General features: G+C 46.7%; 1 protein-coding gene across 2 annotated transcripts in view; it reads left to right on the top strand.

Moving 5' to 3' along the window:
* Nucleotides 1-20,282, top strand: part of LOC144485335 (NACHT, LRR and PYD domains-containing protein 3-like) — a 71,324-nt gene extending 51,042 nt beyond the window's left edge. For both annotated transcript variants that reach the window (XM_078203527.1, XM_078203528.1), the window contains exons 11-13: nt 8,299-8,469; nt 13,739-13,906; nt 18,925-20,282. In XM_078203527.1, the coding sequence (XP_078059653.1) occupies nt 8,299-8,469; nt 13,739-13,906; nt 18,925-19,012 (427 nt within the window). In that variant the 3' untranslated portion in view covers nt 19,013-20,282. The remainder of the gene's footprint in view (nt 1-8,298; nt 8,470-13,738; nt 13,907-18,924) is intronic.
* The last annotated feature ends 1,772 nt before the right edge of the window (nt 20,283-22,054 follow it).

Below are 22,054 nucleotides of genomic sequence, written 5' to 3'. Positions count from 1 at the left end.
CCACCCTCTGAGAGAAGAAGTTCCCCCTCAACTCTGTTCTGAACCGGCCCCCCCTTATTTTGAGGCTGTGCCCTCTAGTTCTGGTTTCCTTTCTAAGTGGAAAGAATCTCTCCACCTCTACCCTATCCAGCCCCTTCATTATCTTATATGTCTCTATAAAATCACCCCTCATCCTTCTAAACTTCAACGAGTACAGACCCAATCTGTTTAATCTCTCCTCATAAGCCACACCCTTCATCTCCGGTATCAACCTGGTGAACCTTCTCTGCACTCCCTCCAAGGCCAATATATCCTTTCGCAAATAAGGGGACCAAAACTGCACACAGTACTCCAGTTGCGGCCTCACCAGTGCCTTGTACAGTTGCAGCAAGACCTCCCTGCTTTTATATTCTATCCCCCTCGCGATAAAGGTAACACACTTAGTTACCTCCTCAAAAAATTCTATCAAATTTGTGAGGCACGACTTGCCCTTCACGATCCGTGCTGACTATCCCGGATTAATCCGCATCTTTCTAAATGGTCGTAAATCCCATCTCTAAGGACCTTTTCCATCAATTTACCAACCACCGAAGTCAGACTAACCGGTCTATAATTACCAGGGTCATTTCTATTCCCTTTCTTAAACAGAGGAACAACATTCGCCATTCTCCAGTCCTCTGGCACCATCCCCTGGACAGCGAGGACCCAAAGATCAAAGCCAAAGGCTCTGCAATCTCATCCCTTGCCTGCCAAAGAATCCTAGGATACATTTCATCAGGCCCAGGGGACTTATCGACCTTCAGTTTATCCAAAACTGCCAGGACATCCTCCCTCCGAACATCTATTTCCTCCAGCCTATTAGCCTGTAACACCTTCTCTTCCTCAAAAACATGGCCCCTCTCCTTGGTGAACACTGAAGAAAAGTATTCATTCATCACCTCGCCTATCTCTACTGACTCCATACACAAGTTCCCACTACTGTCCTTGACCAGCCCTAACCTCACCCTGGTCATTCTTTTATTCCTCACATAAGAGTAAAAAGCCTTGGGGTTTTCCTTGATCCGACCCGCCAAGGACTTCTCGTGTCCCCTCCTAGCTCTCCTCAGCCCCTTTTTCAGCTCATTCCTTGCTAACTTGTAACCCTCAATCGAGCCATCTGAACCTTGTTTCCTCATCCCTTCATAAGCTTCCCTCTTCCTTTTCACAAGACATTCCATCTCTTTCGTGAACCCTGGTTCCCTCACTCGGCCATTTCCTCCCTGCCTGACAGGGACATACCTATCAAGGACACCCAGTATTTGTTCCTTGAAAAAGTTCCACTTTTCATTAGTTCCTTTCTCTGACAGTTTCTGTTCCCAACTTATGCCCCCTAATTCTTGCCTAATCGCTTCATAATTACCTCTCCCCCAATTGTAAACCTTGCCCTGCCGTACGGCCCTATCCCTCTCCATTGCAATAACAAAAGACACCGAATTGTGGTCACTATCTCCAAATTGCTCTCCCACAACCAAATCTAACACTTGGCCCGGTTCATTTCCCAGTACCAAATCCAATGTGACCTCACCTCTTGTCGGCCTATTCACGTATTGTGTCAGGAAACCCTCCTGCACACACTGCACAAAAACTGCCCCATCCAAACTATTTGACCTACAAAGGTTCCAATCAATATTTGGAAAGTTAAAGTCCCCCATGACAACTACCCTGTGACCCTCACACATATCCATAATCTGCTTAGCAATTTCTTCCTCCACATCTCTATTACTATTTGGGGGCCTATAGTAAACTCCTAACAACGTGACCGCTCCTTTCCTATTTCTAACCTCAGCCCATATTACCTCAGTGTGCAGATCCCCCTCGAAGTGCCTTTCCGCAGCCGTTAAACTATCCTTGATTAACAATGCCACTCCTCCACCTCTTTTACCAGCTTCCCTACACTGAGTGAAACATCTATACCCCGGAACGTCCAACAACCATTCCTGTCCTTGTTCTACCCACGTCTCCGTAATGGCCACAACATCGTAGCCCCAAGTACCAATCCACGCCCCAAGTTCATCTACCTTGTTCCGGATGCTCCTTGCATTGAAGTAGACACACTTCAACCCACCTTCCTGTCTACCGGTACCCACCCTTGACCCTGATATCTTCCCCAATACCTCACCACCCTCAACACTGACTTCTGGACTACAACTCCTTTTCCCACTCCCCTGACAAATTAGTTTAAACCCCCCTGAAGAGCCGTAACAAATTTCCCTCCCTCAGTCCCACAACTTCTTATGTTGAGGGAGTGGGGGAATAATGTTATGGTTCACCCTCTGAGGTCCTCTCCTCCTCCTCAGATGTGCACAGCTCTCCCCGGACACAGCATCCATTGATTAGTGAAAGGGGGGAGAGTGAGTGGATGACAGTAAATGGAGGACAGGACATGGTGGTGGAGTCTCGCTGTTAGTAACAGATGTCAGTACAGCAGCGAGAGCTGAACTTAGTTCAAGATGCAGAATCAGTTTGGGTAGAGATAAGAATGAACAAAGTTAAAAGATCACTTGTGGGAATCTTTTATAGGCTCCTAACAATATTCAGAATCTCCGACACAGGAATATTAATGGGGTCTTGTAAAAACATTCTGCAATAATCACGGGTGATTTTAACATTCATGTACAAAGAAGAACAAAGAGCCATGCAGCACAGTAACAGGCCCTTCGGCCCACCAAGCCTGCAGCGACTCCTCATTCTTATTCAGACCCAGTACTTATTGCTCATACGCAGCTTCTATTCCTCTGCTCATCTCCCGTTCATGTTTCTATCAAGATTAACCTTGAACATTGGGAACGTGCCTGCTTCCGTCAACTTCACTGGCTGTGCATTCGAGGCACCGACCACCCCCTGTGAAAATGTTCCCCGCATGTCTCCTCTAAACTTTCCCCCTCTTGCCTTCAAACTGTCCCGTCTTGTAGTTGACATTTCCACCCTGGGGAAAAGACTCCCAACTATCAACCATATATCTGCCTCTATCAGGTCGCCCCTCAGCCTCCGTCTTTCCAGTGAAAACAATCCGAGTTTATTCAACTTCTCTTCATACCTTAACCAGAGCAGGCGACATCCTTGTAAACCTTCTTTACACCTTCTCCAAAGCAGCCACATCCTTCTGGTTGTCTGGTGATCAGCACTGCACGCAATATTCCATGTTGGGCCAAACTAAAGTTTAATACAGCTGTAACATAACTTGCCAACTTTTATACCTGATGCCCTGGCCAATGAAGCAAGCATGCTGCATGCCTTGTTGACCAAGTTATCCACCTGTGTTACCACTTTCAGGGATCAGTGGACAAGTACGCACAGATCCATCTGTATGTCAATGCTCCTGTTAGTTTTTACAGACAGGGAAGGCTGGGGGACGACCATGTGGAGTTGTATCAAATTATAGAAATAAACCTTTCCCCTTTGTTTTAGGAGACAATAACCAGGGGCATAGATTTAAGGCATTGGGCAGGAGTTTCAGAGGAGAATTGAAGATGACACAGTGGTTAGCATTGCTGCCTCACAACGTCAGGGACCTTAGTTTAATTCTGGCCTCGGGTGACTGCCTGTGTGGAGCTTGCATGTTCCCCCCGTGTGTGCGTGTTTCCGTCAGGTACTCTGGTTTCCTCCCACAGTCCAAAGATGTGTAGGTTAGGTGGATCGACCACGCTAAATTATCATTTCATGTCCAAAGATATGTAGTTTCAGTGGATTTGTCATGATAAATGTCCAGTGATAAGCAGTTGTGTGGGCCTGGCATTTTCGGACAGTCAGTGCAGAGCCGATGGGGCGATTGGGAGCCTTCTGCACAGTGGGGATTCTATGGTTCTGTGGAAAAGTTTTTTCACCCAGAGGGTGGTGGGAATCTGGATCTCACTGTCTGAAAGGGCGGTGGAGTCAGGAACACTCGCAACATTTAAGAAGCATTCAGACAAGCACTTGAAATGCCGCAGCAGACAAGGCTATGGAGCAAGTGCTGGAAATGGGTTAGAATAGATTGCTGCTTGATGGCTGACACAGACACGATGGGCCGAAGGGCCTCTTTCTGTGCTGAAAAACTCTATAAAGGCCCAGGGGTTGGAAGTTATGAACCAGAACCTGAATTTTCACTGATTCCTATTATTTCTCTCTCTCTGATCCCAATGCAGTGGAATGTCAATCACATTGACTTTTGTGCCCTGGGTGTAGGGGAATAATGTGACGGTGACTCTATGAGGACCCGTTCACATGCTTACAGGGGGACACACGTCACCCAGTCACACAGCCCTTGATTTGTGAGGAAGAGTAAAGAGTGAATGGAGGCAATTGTTAAGATGCAGACCAGAAACTCCAAGGTGTTTTGTGAAGTTAGCCTGGACCCTTGGTTTTACATTTGATTTTGGCATTGATGAGCATGAGGTGTTTCACTCCAGGTATGAATCAAGTGACCCACTAGGATGCTTTTATCAAACACACTTTATTTAAGAATGCAGTTAGAATATAACAACAAGAATTAGCATAACCTTCACCAATTGCAACACTTAAACATGACACAGTATAACTCTTAACAGCTAGCTATCTCTGTTGTTCCAATATAAAGCAATACCCACAGACATACACCCTTCTCCAACATTACTTAGCACAAAAACAAGTAAGCTCACGTGATGCCGATTTCCAGCTTTTTAACACTTCCGGAGAGCCAACAGACAATTGTTTTCAGAGAAGGATGTCGCCTCCGAACAGTCCAACCGCAGAGAGGTAACCCCAGTCTCTGACAGCTTCCAACACAGCAACACTTAAACAGAAAAAACTCCAACTTCAGAGAGGGAAACAGCACTGTTGTTTGTCTTAACTTCAAGCAGCTTCTGAAAGCAGAATTGAAACTAGAATGTTCTGTGAAAAATAGCTGTCCCTCAGTCACATGACATAACCTGTCAATCACCCGCAATCAAGCTCTACTCTGCCATCCCAGGAGAAACACTGAAACAACAGAACACTGCATTAGTTCAGATTAAAATCAACATTATGTCAATTATACTGCTTCAGTAACAATAAAGGAAACCGGCTACAGACAGCACGGTGCCGACAACATAACCTGCAGAGAAACATGATTAAAATAGAAACTAGAAGCAGGAGTCGGCCATTCGGCCCTTTGAGCCTGCTCCACCATTCATTTTGTTCATGGCTGATCATCAAATTCAATATCCTTCAATATTCAGTATATTTCTTCGAGACATAGTTTGTAACAAAATGTACATTCCAACACGTCCTTCAGCCGGTTCCATGTGACCGGTGATGGGCACACAAGCTCTGTGTGTTGCAGGCACCAGAGAGTCTCCTGTGTCCATCCATTCGACCGCACACTCTCAGCTCCACAACCAGTATCGCAATCAGCGATTTCCCACACTATCTGCTGTTCTCCCAGCTCCAGCTCCAGCGCTGCTAATTCTACGTGGAAGGATTACAAGATCTGGACGCTGTCAGCATTTCTAGTTCATTCCCTGACGTTTCGTGCTCTCTTCTACAGGCACATAAAGTTCCATTGTTACTCTCCCATCAAAGACACAAGCCTGTGCTGGTGAGAACCTGACTGACCATCATGTCTACACAGGGAAAGCCTCTTGCCTGTGACCATCCCATTCTCACAGTGCTAGAGTTATCTGACTAACTAGAACCCTGCAGAGAGAGGCTGACATGTCTCTGACAGTCGATGCTGCTGTCTGGGCATTGCCTGTGTCTGTGTGGGGATGGCCTTTCTACCATTTCACTTTCATTCTCATTCGACCCCATATGCCTCAGATTATATGCTATAAAATGCTTCACCACCTTGTCAGAACTTGGCAAGTTATTCATCCTTTTGCCTCATGCAACCATATAACCCACGCCTACTCAGGTCTCCAGTAATCTCCATCCCGATATACTTGGATTGATGTGGCAGATACTGTCCAGTCCTGAGAGAACAGAAATTTGCTCCAGACTCGCGGAGCCTTGGGGAAGAGTACCAAGTGTTGCCAAGTGCATCATTGAATTGAGTTTAACCTTTCTCCTCCCATTCCAGCCCTGTGTTCTTAACCAGGTCTTCCTCACTGGTCTCTCCAGAGCTGCTGCCTATCAAAGTGCTGCCCGTGCCAGCATTGCCTGAACCGGGACTTCCCCTGCAGCGAGTGGTTAAGGGCTGGAGTTCACTGTCGGAGAGTGTGGTGGAGACACGTTCAGTTGAACATTTCCAAAGGGAATTGGATTATGATGTGAATAGGAAGATTGTGCAGGGTTACAGGGAGAATTTGGGGGAATGACACTTCGTAAATTGCTCATTCAGAGAGTCAGTGCAGAGAGCATGGGCCGAATGGTCTCCTTCTGCTCTGTAACAATTCTCTGATTCTACCTGAGAGAGATACCAATGGCCCTTTGTGGACACTGGCTAAATTACCTAACCCTGTTGACACTGCAACATCACCAGCTTCCAGTGAAAATCTCCATACATTTCCAACCATTATCTTCACAGAATTATTGCGGAGCACCACGAGGCGAAATGTGTCTGCACCGGCTCACCAAACTAGGATTCGGAATTTGTCTCATTCTCCTGCCTTCTCCTCGTATCTTTGCACATTGTTTCATTCGATTGTTCATCGACTGCCCTCTGTGATGCCTCGAATCAGCCTGCCCCCACCACACTTCCAGACTGTACATTCCAGACCCGAACCACTGGCATCGTGAAAAAGGTTTCTCTCTCATCATCTTCAACCCCACCACACACTCCATTCCTGAGCCACTGACCATCCCATGTCCCTCCCTGTGACTCAGGGTAAGCACAGTAAGAAGTCTCACAACACCAGGTTAAAGTCCAACAGGTTTATTTGGTAGCAAATACCATAAGCTTTCGGAGCGATGCCCCTTCGTCAGATGGGGTGGATATCTGTTCTCCAACAGTGCACAGATACAGAAATCAAGTTACAGAATACTAATTAGAATGCAAATCTCTACAGCCAGCCAGGTCTTAAAAGGTACAGATAATGTGGGTGGAGGGAACATTAAACACAGGTTAAAGAGATGTGTATTGTCTCCAGACAGAACAGCTAGTGATATTATGCAAGATCAGGGGGAAAGCTGTGGGGGTTACTGATAATGTGACATAAATCCAACATCCCGGTTTAGGCCGTCCTCATGTGTGCGGAACTTGGCTATCAGTTTCTGCTCAGCGACTCTGCGCTGTCGTGTGTTGTGAAGGCCGCCTTGGAGAACGCTTACCTGAAGATCCAAGGCTGAATGCCCGTGACTGCTGAAGTGCTCCCCCACAGGAAGAGAACAGTCTTGCCTGGTGATTGTCGAGCAGTGTTCATTCATCCGTTGTCGTAGCGTCACCAGGCAAGACTGTTCTCTTCCTGTGGGGGAGCACTTCAGCAGTCACGGGCATTCAGCCTTGGATCTTCAGGTAAGCGTTCTCCAAGGCGGCCTTCACGACACACGACAGCGCAGAGTCGCTGAGCAGAAACTGATAGCCAAGTTCCGCACACATGAGGATGGCCTAAACCGGGATGTTGGATTTATGTCACATTATCAGTAACCCCCACAGCTCGCCACAGCTTTCCCCCTGATCTTGCATAATATCACTAGCTGTTCTGTCTGGAGACAATACACATCTCTTTAACCTGTGTTTAATGTTCCCTCCACCCACATTATCTGTACCTTTTAAGACCTGGCTGGCTGTAGAGATTTGCATTCTAATTAGTATTCTGTAACTTGATTTCTGTGTCTGTGTACTGTTTGAGAACAGAGACCACTCCATCTGACGAAGGAGCAGTGCTCCGAAAGCTTATGGTATTTGCTACCAAATAAACCTGTTGGACTTTAACCTGGTGTTGTGAGACTTCTTACTGTGCTTACCCCAGTCCAACGCCGGCATCTCCACATCACTCAGGGTAAGGACATGGGAATCCTGTGCTCTTCCCTTTCACCATCATCCTTTTTGTCATTTAATCACTCCGGCTCTTCCATTTTGTTCTTTCCTTGTCACCCGCCCATCTCCAGCTCCCTGTCACTTAAAACAATTTAATTCACTGCTACTCCCAAGTTTTAATTTTAGCTAATTGAACTGAAACTAAATCTGTTTCTCTCTTCACAGATGCTGCCTGTCCTGCTCAAATTTTCCACATATTTTATTCATATTTCAGATTTACAGCATCAATATAATTTTGCCTTCTGTATCAACTGAAGTTGTGTTTCTTGAATGTCCCGCGCTGTACATTATTATTGTTAATGATCTTATTCTTAAAAACACTGTGGATTTACCCTGATTCCTGTTATTTTCATCTCTCTGATCTCCAGTCTCTCTCGTACCGCTCTCACCGATTCTTGTGCCGAGGACCTGGCCTCTGCTCTCAGGACAAACCGCTCACTGATAGATCTGAATCTGGGTAACAATAAACTGGGAGATTCAGGAGTGAAACTGCTGTCTGTGGCTCTGAGGAATCCGGACTGTAAAATACAGGAACTGCGGTAAGTAGCAGACTGTGTGAGATTGTGTTTATAATAACTGAATATTCAACAATATAATTTCACCACTGGTATTTGTATAAAAAACACTGCCCATTACTATTGGCGTCAGTTATGAATCAGGAAAACTGCTTTTCCTCTGATTCCTGTTGCTTCTCTCTCTGATCCCTGAGCAATGTGATGTCAGTCACACAGATCCTTATGTTGAGGGAGTGGGGGAATAATGTTATGGTTCACCCTCTGAGGTCCTCTCCTCCTCCTCCTCAGATGCTCACAGCTCTCCCCGGACACAGCATCCATTGATCTGTGAAAGGGGGGAGAGTGAGTGGATGACAGTAAATGGAGGACAGGACATGGTGGTGGAGTCACTCTGTTCGTAACAGATGTCAGTACAGCAGCAAGAGGTGAACTTAGTTCAAGATGCAGAATCAGTTTGGATAGAGATAAGATTTAACAAAGTTAAAAGATCACTTGTGGGAATCATTTATAGGCTCCTAACAACAGTCACAATCTCCGACACAGTACACAGGAAAAATAACGGGGCCTTGTAAAAACATATTGCAATAACCACGGGTGATTTTAATCTTCATATACAAAGAAGAACAAAGAACCGCACAGCACAGTAACAGGCCCTTCAGCCCACCAAGCCTGTGGTGCCTCCTAACGCTTATTCAGACCCAGAACTTACTGCCAATTTGCGGTTTCTATTCCTCTGTTTGTCTCTTGTTCATGTATCTACCAAGATGCACCTTGGACATTGGAAACGTGCCTGCTTCTGCCACCTCCATTGGCAGTGCCTTCCAGGCACCCACCACCCTCTGGGCGAAAACTTACCCCACACACCTCCCTCCAAACTTTGCCCCTCTCACCTTCATCCTGTGCCCTCTTGTAGTTGACCATTCCACCCTGGAGAAAAGTCTCTGACTATCCACCATATTGATGCTTCTCAGAATTGTGGACACCTCCATCAGGTCACCCCTCAGCCTCCCTTTTTGTAGTGAACCAATCTGTGTTTATACAACGTCTCCTCATAACCTAACCGTCCTTGACCAGGCAACATTCTGGTAAACCTTCCTTGCACCCTCTCCAAAGCATCCACATCATTCTGGTCGTGTCGCGAACGGAACTGCAAGCAATATTCAAATGTGGCCAACTGAAGTTTCATACAGCCGTAACATAACTTGACAACTTTTATACTCGATGCCCTGGTCGATGAAGACAAGCATGTTGTCTGCCTTCTTGACCACCTCATCCACCAGTGTTGCCACTTTCAGGGATCTGTAGACTTGTACACACAGATCCCTCTGTAGGTCAGTGCTCCTGTGGCTTCTTCCATTTACTGTATAAATCGCTCAGATTGTCAAAAGTTGAAAAGAAGATTCGTTCACAGAATCTATTCAAGCAATTTCTTGGAGAAGCACGTTCCAGTGCCAATCACACAACAAGCTGTTTTAGACATGGTGATGTGCAAATGTGTGGCGTTTCCAACAAAAATAGATTCCTTTCATTTGGAGAAGAGCAGCAGAAGTGTTCCAGCCGTTGCTAATTCAAGGAGTGTATTAGATTAAGTGAAGATGTGGCACCGGGGTTGGCACTGCTGCCTCACAGCGTCAGGGACCCGGATTCATTCCAGCCTTGGGCGACTGTGTGTGGAGTTTTCACGTTCTCCCCGTGTCTGTGTGGGTTTCCTTCGGCTGCTCCTGTTTCCTACCATAGTCCAAACAAACTGTGTAGGTTGGGTGGATTGGCCGTGCTAAATTGCCCGTTAGTGTCCAAGATGTGTAGGTTAGGTGGATTAGCGGCGTAAATATGTGGGTTACGGGAACCCGGGCAACTGCAGATCTATTAGTCTGACATTGATGGTATGGAAATCCTATAATAATCTGTAATGAAGGAAGTGATAACAGAAGACTTCGAAATTAATGGCAGGATTAGACAGGGCCAACATGGATTTATGAAAGGCTGGCACGGTGACACAGTGGTTAACATTGTTGCATCACAGCCAGGGGCCCGGGTTCAATTCCAGCCTTGGGTGACTGTGTGGAGTTCCCACATTCTCCCCGTGTCTGCCTGTGTTTCCTCTGGGTGCTCCGGTTTCCTCCCACACTCCAAAGATATGCATGGTAGATGGATTGGCCATGGTAAAATTGCCCTTCGTGTCCCAAGATATGTAGGTTAGGTGGATTAGCCCCAGTAAATTAGTGAGTTTATGGGGAGCGGACCTTGGTAAGTTCCTCTGTCAGTGTGTCTCGATGGGCCGAATGACGATTCCTACACTAGGGATTCTATAGTTGCATGATTCACACACAAGAGGTTATTAAATAAAATTGGAGCACGTGGGATTGGGAGGAATATACCAGCATGGACTGAGAACTGGTTAGTGGACAGAAACAAGGAGTTGGAATAAATGGGTTACTTTTGGGTTGACAGCCTCTAACTAGTGGAGTACGGCAGGGATCAGTGTTTGGGTCTCAGCTATTCAGAATCTACATCAATGATATGGATGTGGGGATCAAATATAATATTTCCAAATTTGCGAATAATGGAAAACGAGGTGAAAATCTGAATTGTGAGGAGGATGCAAAGATGTTTCAAGGGGATGTGGAGAGGCTCAGGGAGGCTCCACAACTGGAGTAATGTGTACAGTGTTGAGCTCTTTACTTACAAAAGGATAGAATTGTATTGGAACCAGTTCAGAGAAAGTTCACTCGGCTGATTCCTGGGATGGAGAGGTTTATTTTACGAGGGAAATTTGAGCAGATTGGAGCAATATCTATGAAAGTTCAGAAGATTAAACGGTGATCGCATTGAGGGGATGAGACAGGGTGGTTGCTGAGAGGCTGTTTCTTCTTGTAAGAGAGACCAGAACAAGGGGACAGATTTTAAAATGTAATTGTCAGTCCCTTAAGACTGAGATGAGGAGAAATTTATATTTTTAGATGGTGGCTGGTCAGTGAAATTCTCTTCCCTGGAGACTCGTGGCGGCAGAGTCATTGAATATATTCAAGGCTGAGTTAAGAATGATTTTGGATTGAGAAGTGAATCACGGGTTACGGGGAAAAGAGTTGAGACTACAATTAGATCAGCCGTGATGGAGTGTGCTCGAGGGGCTGAATGACCTTCTGCTGCTCCTAGTTATTTTGTTCCTATCCCAATACGTCCTTCAGACTGCTCTCTGTGACCAGTGATGGATAAACAAGCTCTATGTTTTGTCCTCACCAGACGCTCTCCTGTGCCCATTCATTAGGCCACCCACTCAACCCATCTCACCAGCAGTAATTACCCACTCTGCCCCCAGGCCTTCCTGATCCAGCACTTCATCTTCCATTGGTGTAAGGATGGCAAGACCTGGATGTCTCCACTCTTCTTCACTCGTTCCCTGATGATATTTGCTCTCTTTCCAAACACATAAATTGTTACTCACCCATCAAACACATGCAGTAGCCCAGGGTTGTCCAACGTGTGAACCAAGGGGTGAATGTGACCCTCGAAGCCCCTCAATGCGGCCCCCGGAGCGAGTTTCCAGAATCTCAGTCACACAGTTCAGTTTGAATGGAAGAATCTGCATGGAGCTGCTCCTCCAATCACATCCCGTTTCTTTCCCATGTTTGCTGCTGGGTTTTTGAGCCGATCTGCAGCAAATGTGGGAGAGAAACAATTTGTGATTGATGAGGATTAAACTCTAATAAACATCTTTATTTATTACTCATTATTGTGCTCAGCAAGTTGTTTCTTTTCATATCTCAGTTTAGTTTTTAATTGAAATTTCTGCTGTGCCAAACTTTATCATTCTGAAATTTACTCATCGGCCGCTTGAGTGAGAAAAACATTGACGTGTGTTTGCCCAGTGAATATGTTGGTCAGCCCTGCTCGAGCCTATGCTGGTGCCAGCCTAACGGACATGTCTCTGACAGTCAATGCTGCTGCCTTTGCATTGTAAGAGTTTTAACAACACCAGGTTAAAGTCCAACAGGTTTATTTGGTAGCAAATGCCATTAGCTTTCGGAGCGCTGCTCCTTCGTCAGATGGAGTGGAAATCTGCTCTCAAACAGGACACAGAGACACAAAATCAAGTTCCAGAATACTGATTAGAATGCGAATCCCTACAGCCAACCAGGTCTTAAAGAGACAGATAATGTGAGAGAAGGGAGCATTAAGCACAGGTTACAGAGATGTGTATTGTCTCCAGACAGGACAGCCAGTGACATTCTGCAAGTCCTTTGCATTGCCAGTGTCTGGGTGGAGATGTTCTTTCCACAATTTCCCCCTCATCCTTATTCACATATCAGGCCGTGCTGCACTCACCGTGGCAGAACACATCAGGACATTGATCCTTTTCCACTCTGTAACCACGTGTCTGAAACCTGCTCACCTCCCAGCAATCTCCATCCAGACTGGCTTGGACCGATGGGATAATCTCCTCCCATCCTGAGGGAACAGGACCTCCCTCTGAGCCTGAGCAGCCGGGAGGAGCCCCTCCAGGGAGGAATTAGTGATTGGGGGGCAACCCTTGCTCTGCTTTCTGACATTTCAGCCCCTCATTCAGTAAGCAGAGCTCCCTCGCTGCTCCCTCCAGAGCTGCTGTTTGAAAGTCCTGCTGCCTTTGGAGATGGTGCCAGCATTGCCTGAACCGGGACTGCCCCGTGCCCAGGCTGCCTCAGTGGGCAGCTCCCCCTGCCTGCCAGCCGTTAATTGTCCCCCTCTGACAATATCTCCTTCATAACTCTGCCTATCCTGCCCACACGGACACACCACCCATTTCCAATCCCCATGCTGGGACTTCAGAGCTTCTGGTAAAATCACAGCCATTATCTTCAACCTCACCACAAACTGCATTCCCAAACCACTGACCATCCCATGTCCCTCCCGAGCCACTCCGAGTAAGGACATGGGGATCCTGTGATTATGGTCCTGTCCCATCATCACTTTTATCATTTAATCACTCCTGTAATTCCAGTTTGTCCTTTCTTTGTTTCTTCCCCAGCCACCCACCGCTGTCACTTCAAACCTGTCAATTCACTGCCCGTTCCCAGTTCCAATGGAAGCTCAAACTTTACCCCTGTTTCTCTCTTCACATGTATTTAGCGAACCTGCTGAGCATTTCCAGTTTATTTATATTTCATTTTCAGCATTGAGTATTTCCTCATTCTACAGAAATGCAGGTTGTGTTTTTGGAATGTGTGATACAATACATTATTATTGTTATTAACGGTATTATTTAAAACACTGGGGATTGAACCTGATTCCTGTTATTCCTCTCTCTGATCTCCAGTCTGTATAATAACGCTCTCACAGATTCTTGTGCTGAGGATCTCGCCTCCGCTCTCAGTACAAAACAGTCACTGAGGATTCTGTACCTGGGATTCAACTCCTTCACAGATCAATCTGTCCCTGCTCTCCGCCGCCTCATACTGACCTGCAGGAGTCTGGAGGTGATCTGGTGAGTGTTTGTGTTAATTTTTAGTGTAACAATTAAAATTTAAATGGATTTAAAATATAAATGGGTCTGAATCTTCCAAGCAGCAGCAGTGGTAAGCAGATTGCCGGTATGTTTAAAAATTCTCCCAACCTGAAACTGCTGCATATTTCTCCCAGGATCTTCAGCACTGCGACCCTGGGAGCTCCATCAGAGCAGACAAGAGTCGGGGAAGAGAGAACGCACACCCTATTTACAGCACAGTGACCCCGGGGAGCTCCATCAGAGCAGACAAGAGTCGGGGAAGAGAGAGCACACACCCTATTTACAGCACAGTGACCCCGGGGAGCTCCATCAGAGCAGACAAGAGTCGGGGAAGAGAGAGCACACACCCTATTTACAGCACAGTGACCCCGGGGAGCTCCACCAGAGCAGAGTGGAGTCGGGGAAGAGAGAGCACACACCCTATTTACAGCACAGTGACCCCGGGGAGCTCCATCACAGCAGACTAGAGTCGGGGAAGAGAGAGCACACACCCTATTTACAGCACAGTGACCCCGGGGAGCTCCATCAGAGCAAAGTGGAGTCGCGGTAGAGCGAGCACACCTTATTTACAGCACAGTGACCCCGGGGAGCTCCATAAGTGTTAGTTGATTGCGGGAGTGAATGGGTTGGTGTGTCGCTGGATGAATGGTTAGTCAGGGAGCTGAGGAGAGGTTCAAGGATTAGTTCTGGGTGTCGGGAGGGTGGTCGAGTTGTGTTGTGTTGGGTTGGAGGGTTAATCAGCAGTTTGGATGGTGACTGGGAGTTGGTAATGTTGGGTGTCCAGTTAGATTTGGTTGCGTGGTCGGGGGTTGGGATTGGTTTCTAGCTTTGGAGAGTAGTGGGTTGGGTTTGCTTCTTGAGTAATCAGTTTAAGTCAGAGATATAGTCAAGAATGTATTGAAGAGGCGGCTGCATATAGCACTTGGGGCGAACAGGATCAAAGGTTATGGGGAGAAAGCAGGATTAGGCTTTTGAGTTGGACGATCAGCCATGATTGTGATGGATGGTGGAGTCGGCTTAAAGGACCAAATGGCCGCCTCCTGCTCCTATCTTCCATGTTTCTGTGTCAGGTCAGGGGAGGGTGGGACGGATGAGGCCAAGTTGGGAGGTTTAGTCAGATTTGTTCAAGGGCTAGTGGGAGGTAGTCGGGCTGGAGGGGAGGGAGAGATGATTTACGGGAGTGATAGCCTGTCTGGGGGAGATACCAGCAGCAGCCAGGCCTGTGACACCACAGCTGGTTCTGCTGTGGGACAGGGTCGGGCAAAGAGCAAGCGAGCAGTAGTAATCGGGGACTCGCTAGTTAGAGGCACAGACAGGCGTTTCTGTGGCTGCAATCGAGACTCCAGGATGGTGTGTTGCCTCCCTGGTGCCAGGGTCAAGGACGTCTCTGAGCGATTGCAGGACATTCTGAAGGGGGGAGGGTGAGCAGCCAGAGGTCGTTGTACATATTGGTACCAACGACATAGGTAGGAAAAGGGATGAGATCCTGAAATGTGAATACAGAGAGTTAGGCAGAAGGCTAACGTGTAGGACCTCGAAGGTAGTAATTTCAGGACTACTATCGGTACCACGTGCTAGTGAGAGTAGGAATAGGAGGATTAGGAGGATTTTGTTTGTGGGAGAGAACTTTGGAGATAGTGACCACAATTCGGTGTCTTTTGTTATTGCAATGGAGTGGGATAGGTCCGGACGGCAGGGCAAGGCTTACAATTGGGGGAGAGGTAATTATGATGCCATTAGGCAAGAATTAGGGGGCATAAGATGGGAACAGAAACTGTCAGGGAAAGGCACTGATGAAAAGTGGAACTTTTTCAAGGAACAAATACTGGGTGTCCTTGATAGGTATGTTCCTGTCAGGCAGGGAGGAAATGGCCGAGTGAGGGAACCGTGGTTCACAAAAGAGGTGGAATGTCTTGTGAAAAGGAAGAGGGAAGCTTATGTAGGGATGAGGAAACAAGGTTCAGATGGCTCGACTGAGGGTTACAAGTTAGCAAGGAACGAGCTGAAAAAGGGGCTGAGGAGAGCTAGGAGGGGACATGAGAAGTCCTTGGCGGGTCGGATCAAGGAAAACCCCAAGGCTTTTTACTCTTATGTGAGGAATAAAAGAATGACCAGGGTGAGGTTAGGGCCAGTCAAGGACAGTGGTGGGAACTTGTGTATGGAATCAGTAGAGATAGGCGAGGTGATGAATGAATACTTTTCTTCAGTGTTCACCAAGGAGAGGGGCCATGTTTTTGAGGAAGAGAAGGTGTTACAGGCTAATAGGCTGGAGGAAATAGATGTTCGGAGGGAGGATGTCTTGGCAGTTTTGAATAAACTGAAGGTCGATAAGTCCCCTGGGCCTGATGAAATGTATCCTAGGATTCTTTGGGAGGCGAGGGATGAGATTGCAGAGCCTTTGGCTTTGATCTTTGGGTCCTCGCTGTCCACGGGGATGGTGCCAGAGGACTGGAGAGTGGCAAATGTTGTTCCTCTGTTTAAGAAAGGGAATAGAAATGACCCTGGTAATTATAGACCGGTTAGTCTGACTTCGGTGGTTGGTAAATTGATGGAAAAGGTCCTAAGGGATGGGATTTACGACCATTTAGAAAGATGCGGATTAATCCGGGATAGTCAGCACGGATTTGTGAAGGGCAAATCGTGCCTCACAAATTTGATAGAATTTTTTGAGGAGGTAACTAGGTGTGTTGATGAAGGTAGGGCGGTTGATGTCATATACATGGATTTTAGTAAGGCGTTTGATAAGGTCCCCCATGGTCGGCTTATGATGAAAGTAAGGAGGTGTGGGATAGAGGGAAAGTTGGCCGATTGGATAGGTAACTGGCTGTCTGATCGAAGACAGAGGGTGGTGGTGGATGGAAAATTTTCGGACTGGAGGCAGGTTGCTAGCGGAGTGCCGCAGGGATCGGTGCTTGGTCCTCTGCTCTTTGTGATTTTTATTAATGACTTAGAGGAGGGGGCTGAAGGGTGGATCAGTAAATTTGCTGATGACACCAAGATTGGTGGAGTAGTGGATGGGGTGGAGGGGTGTTGTAGGCTGCAAAGAGACATAGATAGGATGCAAAGCTGGGCTGAAAAATGGCAAATGGAGTTTAACCCTGATAAATGTGAGGTGATTCATTTTGGTAGGACAAATTTAAATGTGGATTACAGGGTCAAAGGTAGGGTTCTGAAGACTGTGGAGGAACAGAGAGATCTTGGGGTCCATATCCACAGATCTCTAAAGGTTGCCACTCAAGTGGATAGAGCTGTGAAGAAGGCATATAGTGTGTTAGCTTTTATTAACAGGGGGTTGGAGTTTAAGAGCCGTGGGGTTATGCTGCAACTGTACAGGACCTTGGTGAGACCGCATTTGGAATATTGCGTGCAGTTCTGGTCACCTCACTATAAGAAGGATGTGGAAGCGCTGGAAAGAGTGCAGAGGAGATTTACCAGGATGCTGCCTGGTTTGGAGTGTCGGTCTTATGAGGAAAGGTTGAGGGAGCTGGGGCTGTTCTCTCTGGAGCGGAGGAGATTGAGGGGAGACTTAATAGAGGTTTATAAAATGATGAAGGGGATAGATCGAGTGAACGTTCAAAGACTATTTCCTCGGGTGGATGGAGCTATTACGAGGGGGCATAACTATAGGGTTCATGGTGGGAGATATAGGAAGGATATCAGAGGTAGGTTCTTTACGCAGAGAGTGGTTGGGGTGTGGAATGGACTGCCTGCAGTGATAGTGGAGTCAGACACTTTAGGAACATTTAAGCGGTTATTGGATAGGCACATGGAGCACACCAGGATGGTAGGGAGTGGGATAGCTTGATCCTGGTTTCAGATGAAGGTCGGCACAACATCGTGGGCCGAAGGGCCTGTTCTGTGCTGTACTGTTCTATGTTCTATGTTCTATTAGGCAGATGAATGACTGGCTTGAGAGCTGGTGCAGGGAGCAGGGATTTAGATTTTTGGATCATTGGGATCTTTTCTGGGGAAGGGCTGATCTGTTCAAGAGGGATGGATTACATTTGAACTGGAGGGGGACTAACATCCTGGCGGGGAGATTTGCTCGAGCAGCTCGGGAGCGTTTAAACTAGGTTGGCCGGGGGGTGGGATCCAAAGCAGTAGGGAGACAGAAGAGAAGTTTGAGGACAGCACGGAAGTTAAAGAGAGCACATTAATTAGTAAAGGCAGTGTCAGTAATCCTAGTACCAGACAGATCAGACAGAAGCAAGACAGAGAGCAAGGGAAGTCCAGATTAAACTGCATTTATTTCAATGCAAGAGGCCTGACGGGCAAGGCAGATGAACTCAGGGCATTGATGGGGACATGGGACTGGGATATTATAGCAATTACTGAAACATGGCTAAGGGAGGGACAGGACTGGCAGCTCAATGTTCCAGGGTACAGATGCTATCGGAAAGATAGAACAGGAGGTAAGAGAGGAGGGGGAGTTGCACTTTTGATTAGGGAAAGCATCACGGCCGTACTGAGGGGGGATATATCCGAGAGTTCAGCCACTGAGTCTATATGGGTGGAACTGTGGTTTCGGGTGTTTTTTAAAAAAGGGCGGCATGGACAAGTTGGGCCAAAGGGCCTGTTTCCATGCTGTAAACCTCTGTGACTCTATGAGTGGGTCTAGTCAGATTGTGGGAGGTGTAGTATGGGGATCAGTGGGAAGTGATTGGGGGACTCGGTTGTGCTATTCAGGTATTAGCCCAGGTGGTGAGCTGTCTAACATTACCTGAGTAACTATCCAGGTCAACTTTGTGGATCTGTCCCAAGTATCTGACTCTAACTGCAGCAGGGGAGTTCCCCAATAGTAGTTAATACCTCTGGGACAATTCCCAGGTAGATCAGTGCGTCGGGACATCCACAGGGTCCCGATGCTCATCTTCAGATGTGTGTCTGGTCTCTGGCGATCCAGAGACCAGAAGATTTGTCCCATTAACTCCAGTCTCCTGTTATTTACTCTGTTGTTCAATCTGTTTAATTCCTGTTTCATCTTTAATCTGTTTCAGGCTGCAGCAAAATCAGTTCAGTCCAAATGGGAAGAGACAGCTGGAGTCGCTGCGGGAATCCAGACCGGGACTGAGAGTGTTCGTGTGAACATTTCAATCTATAAACATTGCTGCTCCACCGGTTACAGTGAAATCCTGAATTGTGAAGATCTTCGACAGCTCCTTCCAAACCCTTCATTCCTGCCCCTCTCCCTCCCTATTCCATCAGCCCCTCCAGCCTGGCACTGATTTCCCTGCTTACCTGGTTTCCCAGCTGGAAAACTGTTGTAGTTTTAGTCTCCACATTGAAGGAAAGATTGCTGCAAACCATTGTTTAAGCAGCAATGTGTTGTCAGTGTTCTCAGCAACAGAGTCTTCAACCTCCTTTCAAAATGGAGCAGCAGAGATCATTCTCCAGAGAGAGAACAGTGTGTGTGTGATTCTGACAGTACCCAGCAGAGGGCAGATTGGTCAATCTTGTCAGAGTTTCCTCTCTGTCTCTGTGAATGAATTAAAGGCTCCACCAGCCTCTCCTCAAAACCTCTTTCACTATCTGGTGATTAAAGTGACACAATGCCACCACCTGCTGGCGGCTCACAGCTACTGCAGGCGCTGCTCTCTGTGAGCCTCAGACAAGTTCAGTCAGTCCCATGTCTGCATCTGGGAACCGGTTCCTGCAGCGTGAATATTGAACAATATTGACAGGGATTGGAGTTTGCAGCAGGAACCCCGGCTGGTGAATTAACCCTTTTATCACCAGACACTGTACATGAACTCTGTTCCCCCATTCCCTATGGGAGATATTGTCTGGAGATTGTAGTTGGGGATGATCTCAGACTGTAATGTGTACATTTGGTGCAGTTATCAGACACTGATCCCATTCAGAATGGGAGTGGGTAAACTCTGCTGCACTCTGTAATTCCTGTGTCAGACATTCAGTGTTTAATCTTACACAGGGGATCTTGCAAACGGTTCTTTTAACGTTTCCAAGATAATTGTCTCAATCTCACAGACTGGTTCTCTGAAAATTGGAAACACAAACATTTTGAGACACAATTACAACCTTCAATCACATTTTGTCCGTGTTCGAACAGAAAATAATTTCCAAACAAACTATTCCCCTTTTGCAACTCTTGCTTTCCAATTGCACAGGTTTTGGTGATACAGAGAGCAGCTCAGTTGGAATCCAAATTCTCTCATTCCACTCTCGCCCCCCGTTTACCCTGCCAATTATCAACCTCAATAAAAGTTCCCACATATTTATCTGGGACAGTTTCAGTGTTGACTCTGGTGAAGCAGGGTTTCCATTCCTTAACCCACAACACACACACACGGTAAATGTTACTGCAATTATTTCTGGAACTGTTACAATCCCGAATGCACAGGTTGATTAAAGTGATTCCAATCCAAAGGTGGAATGTGTTTCTGATTTATAATCTCAATCACACAGAGGCACTGACATTCCCACACAAAAACACACAATCACAATCTCACACACACGCTCACAGAGAGACACACAGAGCAACACACAGAGAGGCACAATCATGGAAACCGACACATAATCATACACATACACGCATCTGTGCATCCGACACACATCCCTCCAGGCACACACACACAAACTGACACCCACACACTCATTCACACACTGACAAACTCTCACACATGCTCACGGGCACAGAGATACATACTCTCACAAACACACACATACAAACCCAGACACTTCCACACTCTTATCATAGAAATCATAGAAACCCTACAATGCAGAAGGAGGCCATTCGGCCCATCAAGTCTGCACCGACCACAATCCCACCCAGACCCTACCCCCACATATTTACCCACTAATCCCGCTAACCTACGCATCTCAGGACTCTCAGGGGCAATTTTGAACCTGGCCAATCAACCTAACCCGTACTGAGACACAGAGACTTACAGAGAGAAACACAGAATCTCTCTGAAATACACATAACACGCAGCCATACACCCACAGAAACACACATCACAAACCCATGCATTACAGCGGTGAATGAATTCTCAGCACCCCACAACCAAATGATTTAAGTTGGACAACAGTGATAACATTTCCTCTGAAACTGACATCCCTGGAACGAAAGCAACAAAGGAACACTGGCGCGGGATTGCACAGGATCGGAGCCTCGGAAATGCTGTTCCCTCTTTCCTTGTTCCTTATATCTCACTGAGCAGATGCAGAGCGAGAGCATAGAAAGCTAGAATTCACAATTTCACTCTGTCCCTGCACACTCACCTCAGCTTTATTTAATTTCTGAATGTATGATTTATTTTGGATTATCCCAAAGATCTCAGGACAGATGCATGATGTCAGATATTCCCATTATTTATCAAACTGTTTATTTTACCGTGACAGATATTACCTGGTGTTTGTCAGATTGTTGCTTTTCATCCATCGACAGTTGCAGATGCCGGTGCTGAAAAGTGGGTAGATATTCTACACCATTAAAAGCTTCACATTGAACCGGGGAAATTCTTCAAAGACTATGAATTAATCACTTTCAAATCAGTATCATTTCTTCAGAACAAACTGTTCATATCATCTATTATTGCAATTTAAACTAACTTTATTGTGTTGTCTGCTCTGTGCTAGTTTTAACTGAATACTGCTCAGGATGTGACATGATCTGTGTTATTGAGTCTTGGAAGAGAAAGGGTTAATGTTGCTGCTCTGTAATTGTAATGGATATTCCAAATTTTATCATCTGTATAACTGTAGTTATTTACAATTAAATGCTTATTGGTTAATCAGTTAAATGCTAATTGTGAATCATTGGAATGCTGAAACTAATACGTACACAAGCTAATAAAGAGCGGGGGAACTAGTGTAAATACTGTAGCTAACAGTGAGCGTGAGACTGAAAAGACCATAAGATACAGGAGCAGAATTCAGCTATTCTGCTCATCGAGTCTCCTCCACCATTTAATCACGGCTGATAAGTTTCCAACCCCCCCGTCTCTCTCCCCCCACCCCCCCGTCTCTCTCCCCCCACCCCCCCGTCTCTCTCCCCCCACCCCCCCCCCGTCTCTCTCCCCCCACCCCCCCCCGTCTCTCTCCCCCCACCCCCCCCGTCTCTCTCCCCCCACCCCCCCGTCTCTCTCCCCCCACCCCCCCCGTCTC

Source organism: Mustelus asterias, unplaced genomic scaffold (assembly GCF_964213995.1).
Source record: "Mustelus asterias unplaced genomic scaffold, sMusAst1.hap1.1 HAP1_SCAFFOLD_185, whole genome shotgun sequence".
In the NCBI taxonomy this organism is placed as follows: domain Eukaryota; kingdom Metazoa; phylum Chordata; class Chondrichthyes; order Carcharhiniformes; family Triakidae; genus Mustelus; species Mustelus asterias.
This window is presented reverse-complemented; position numbering and strand designations above follow the sequence as displayed.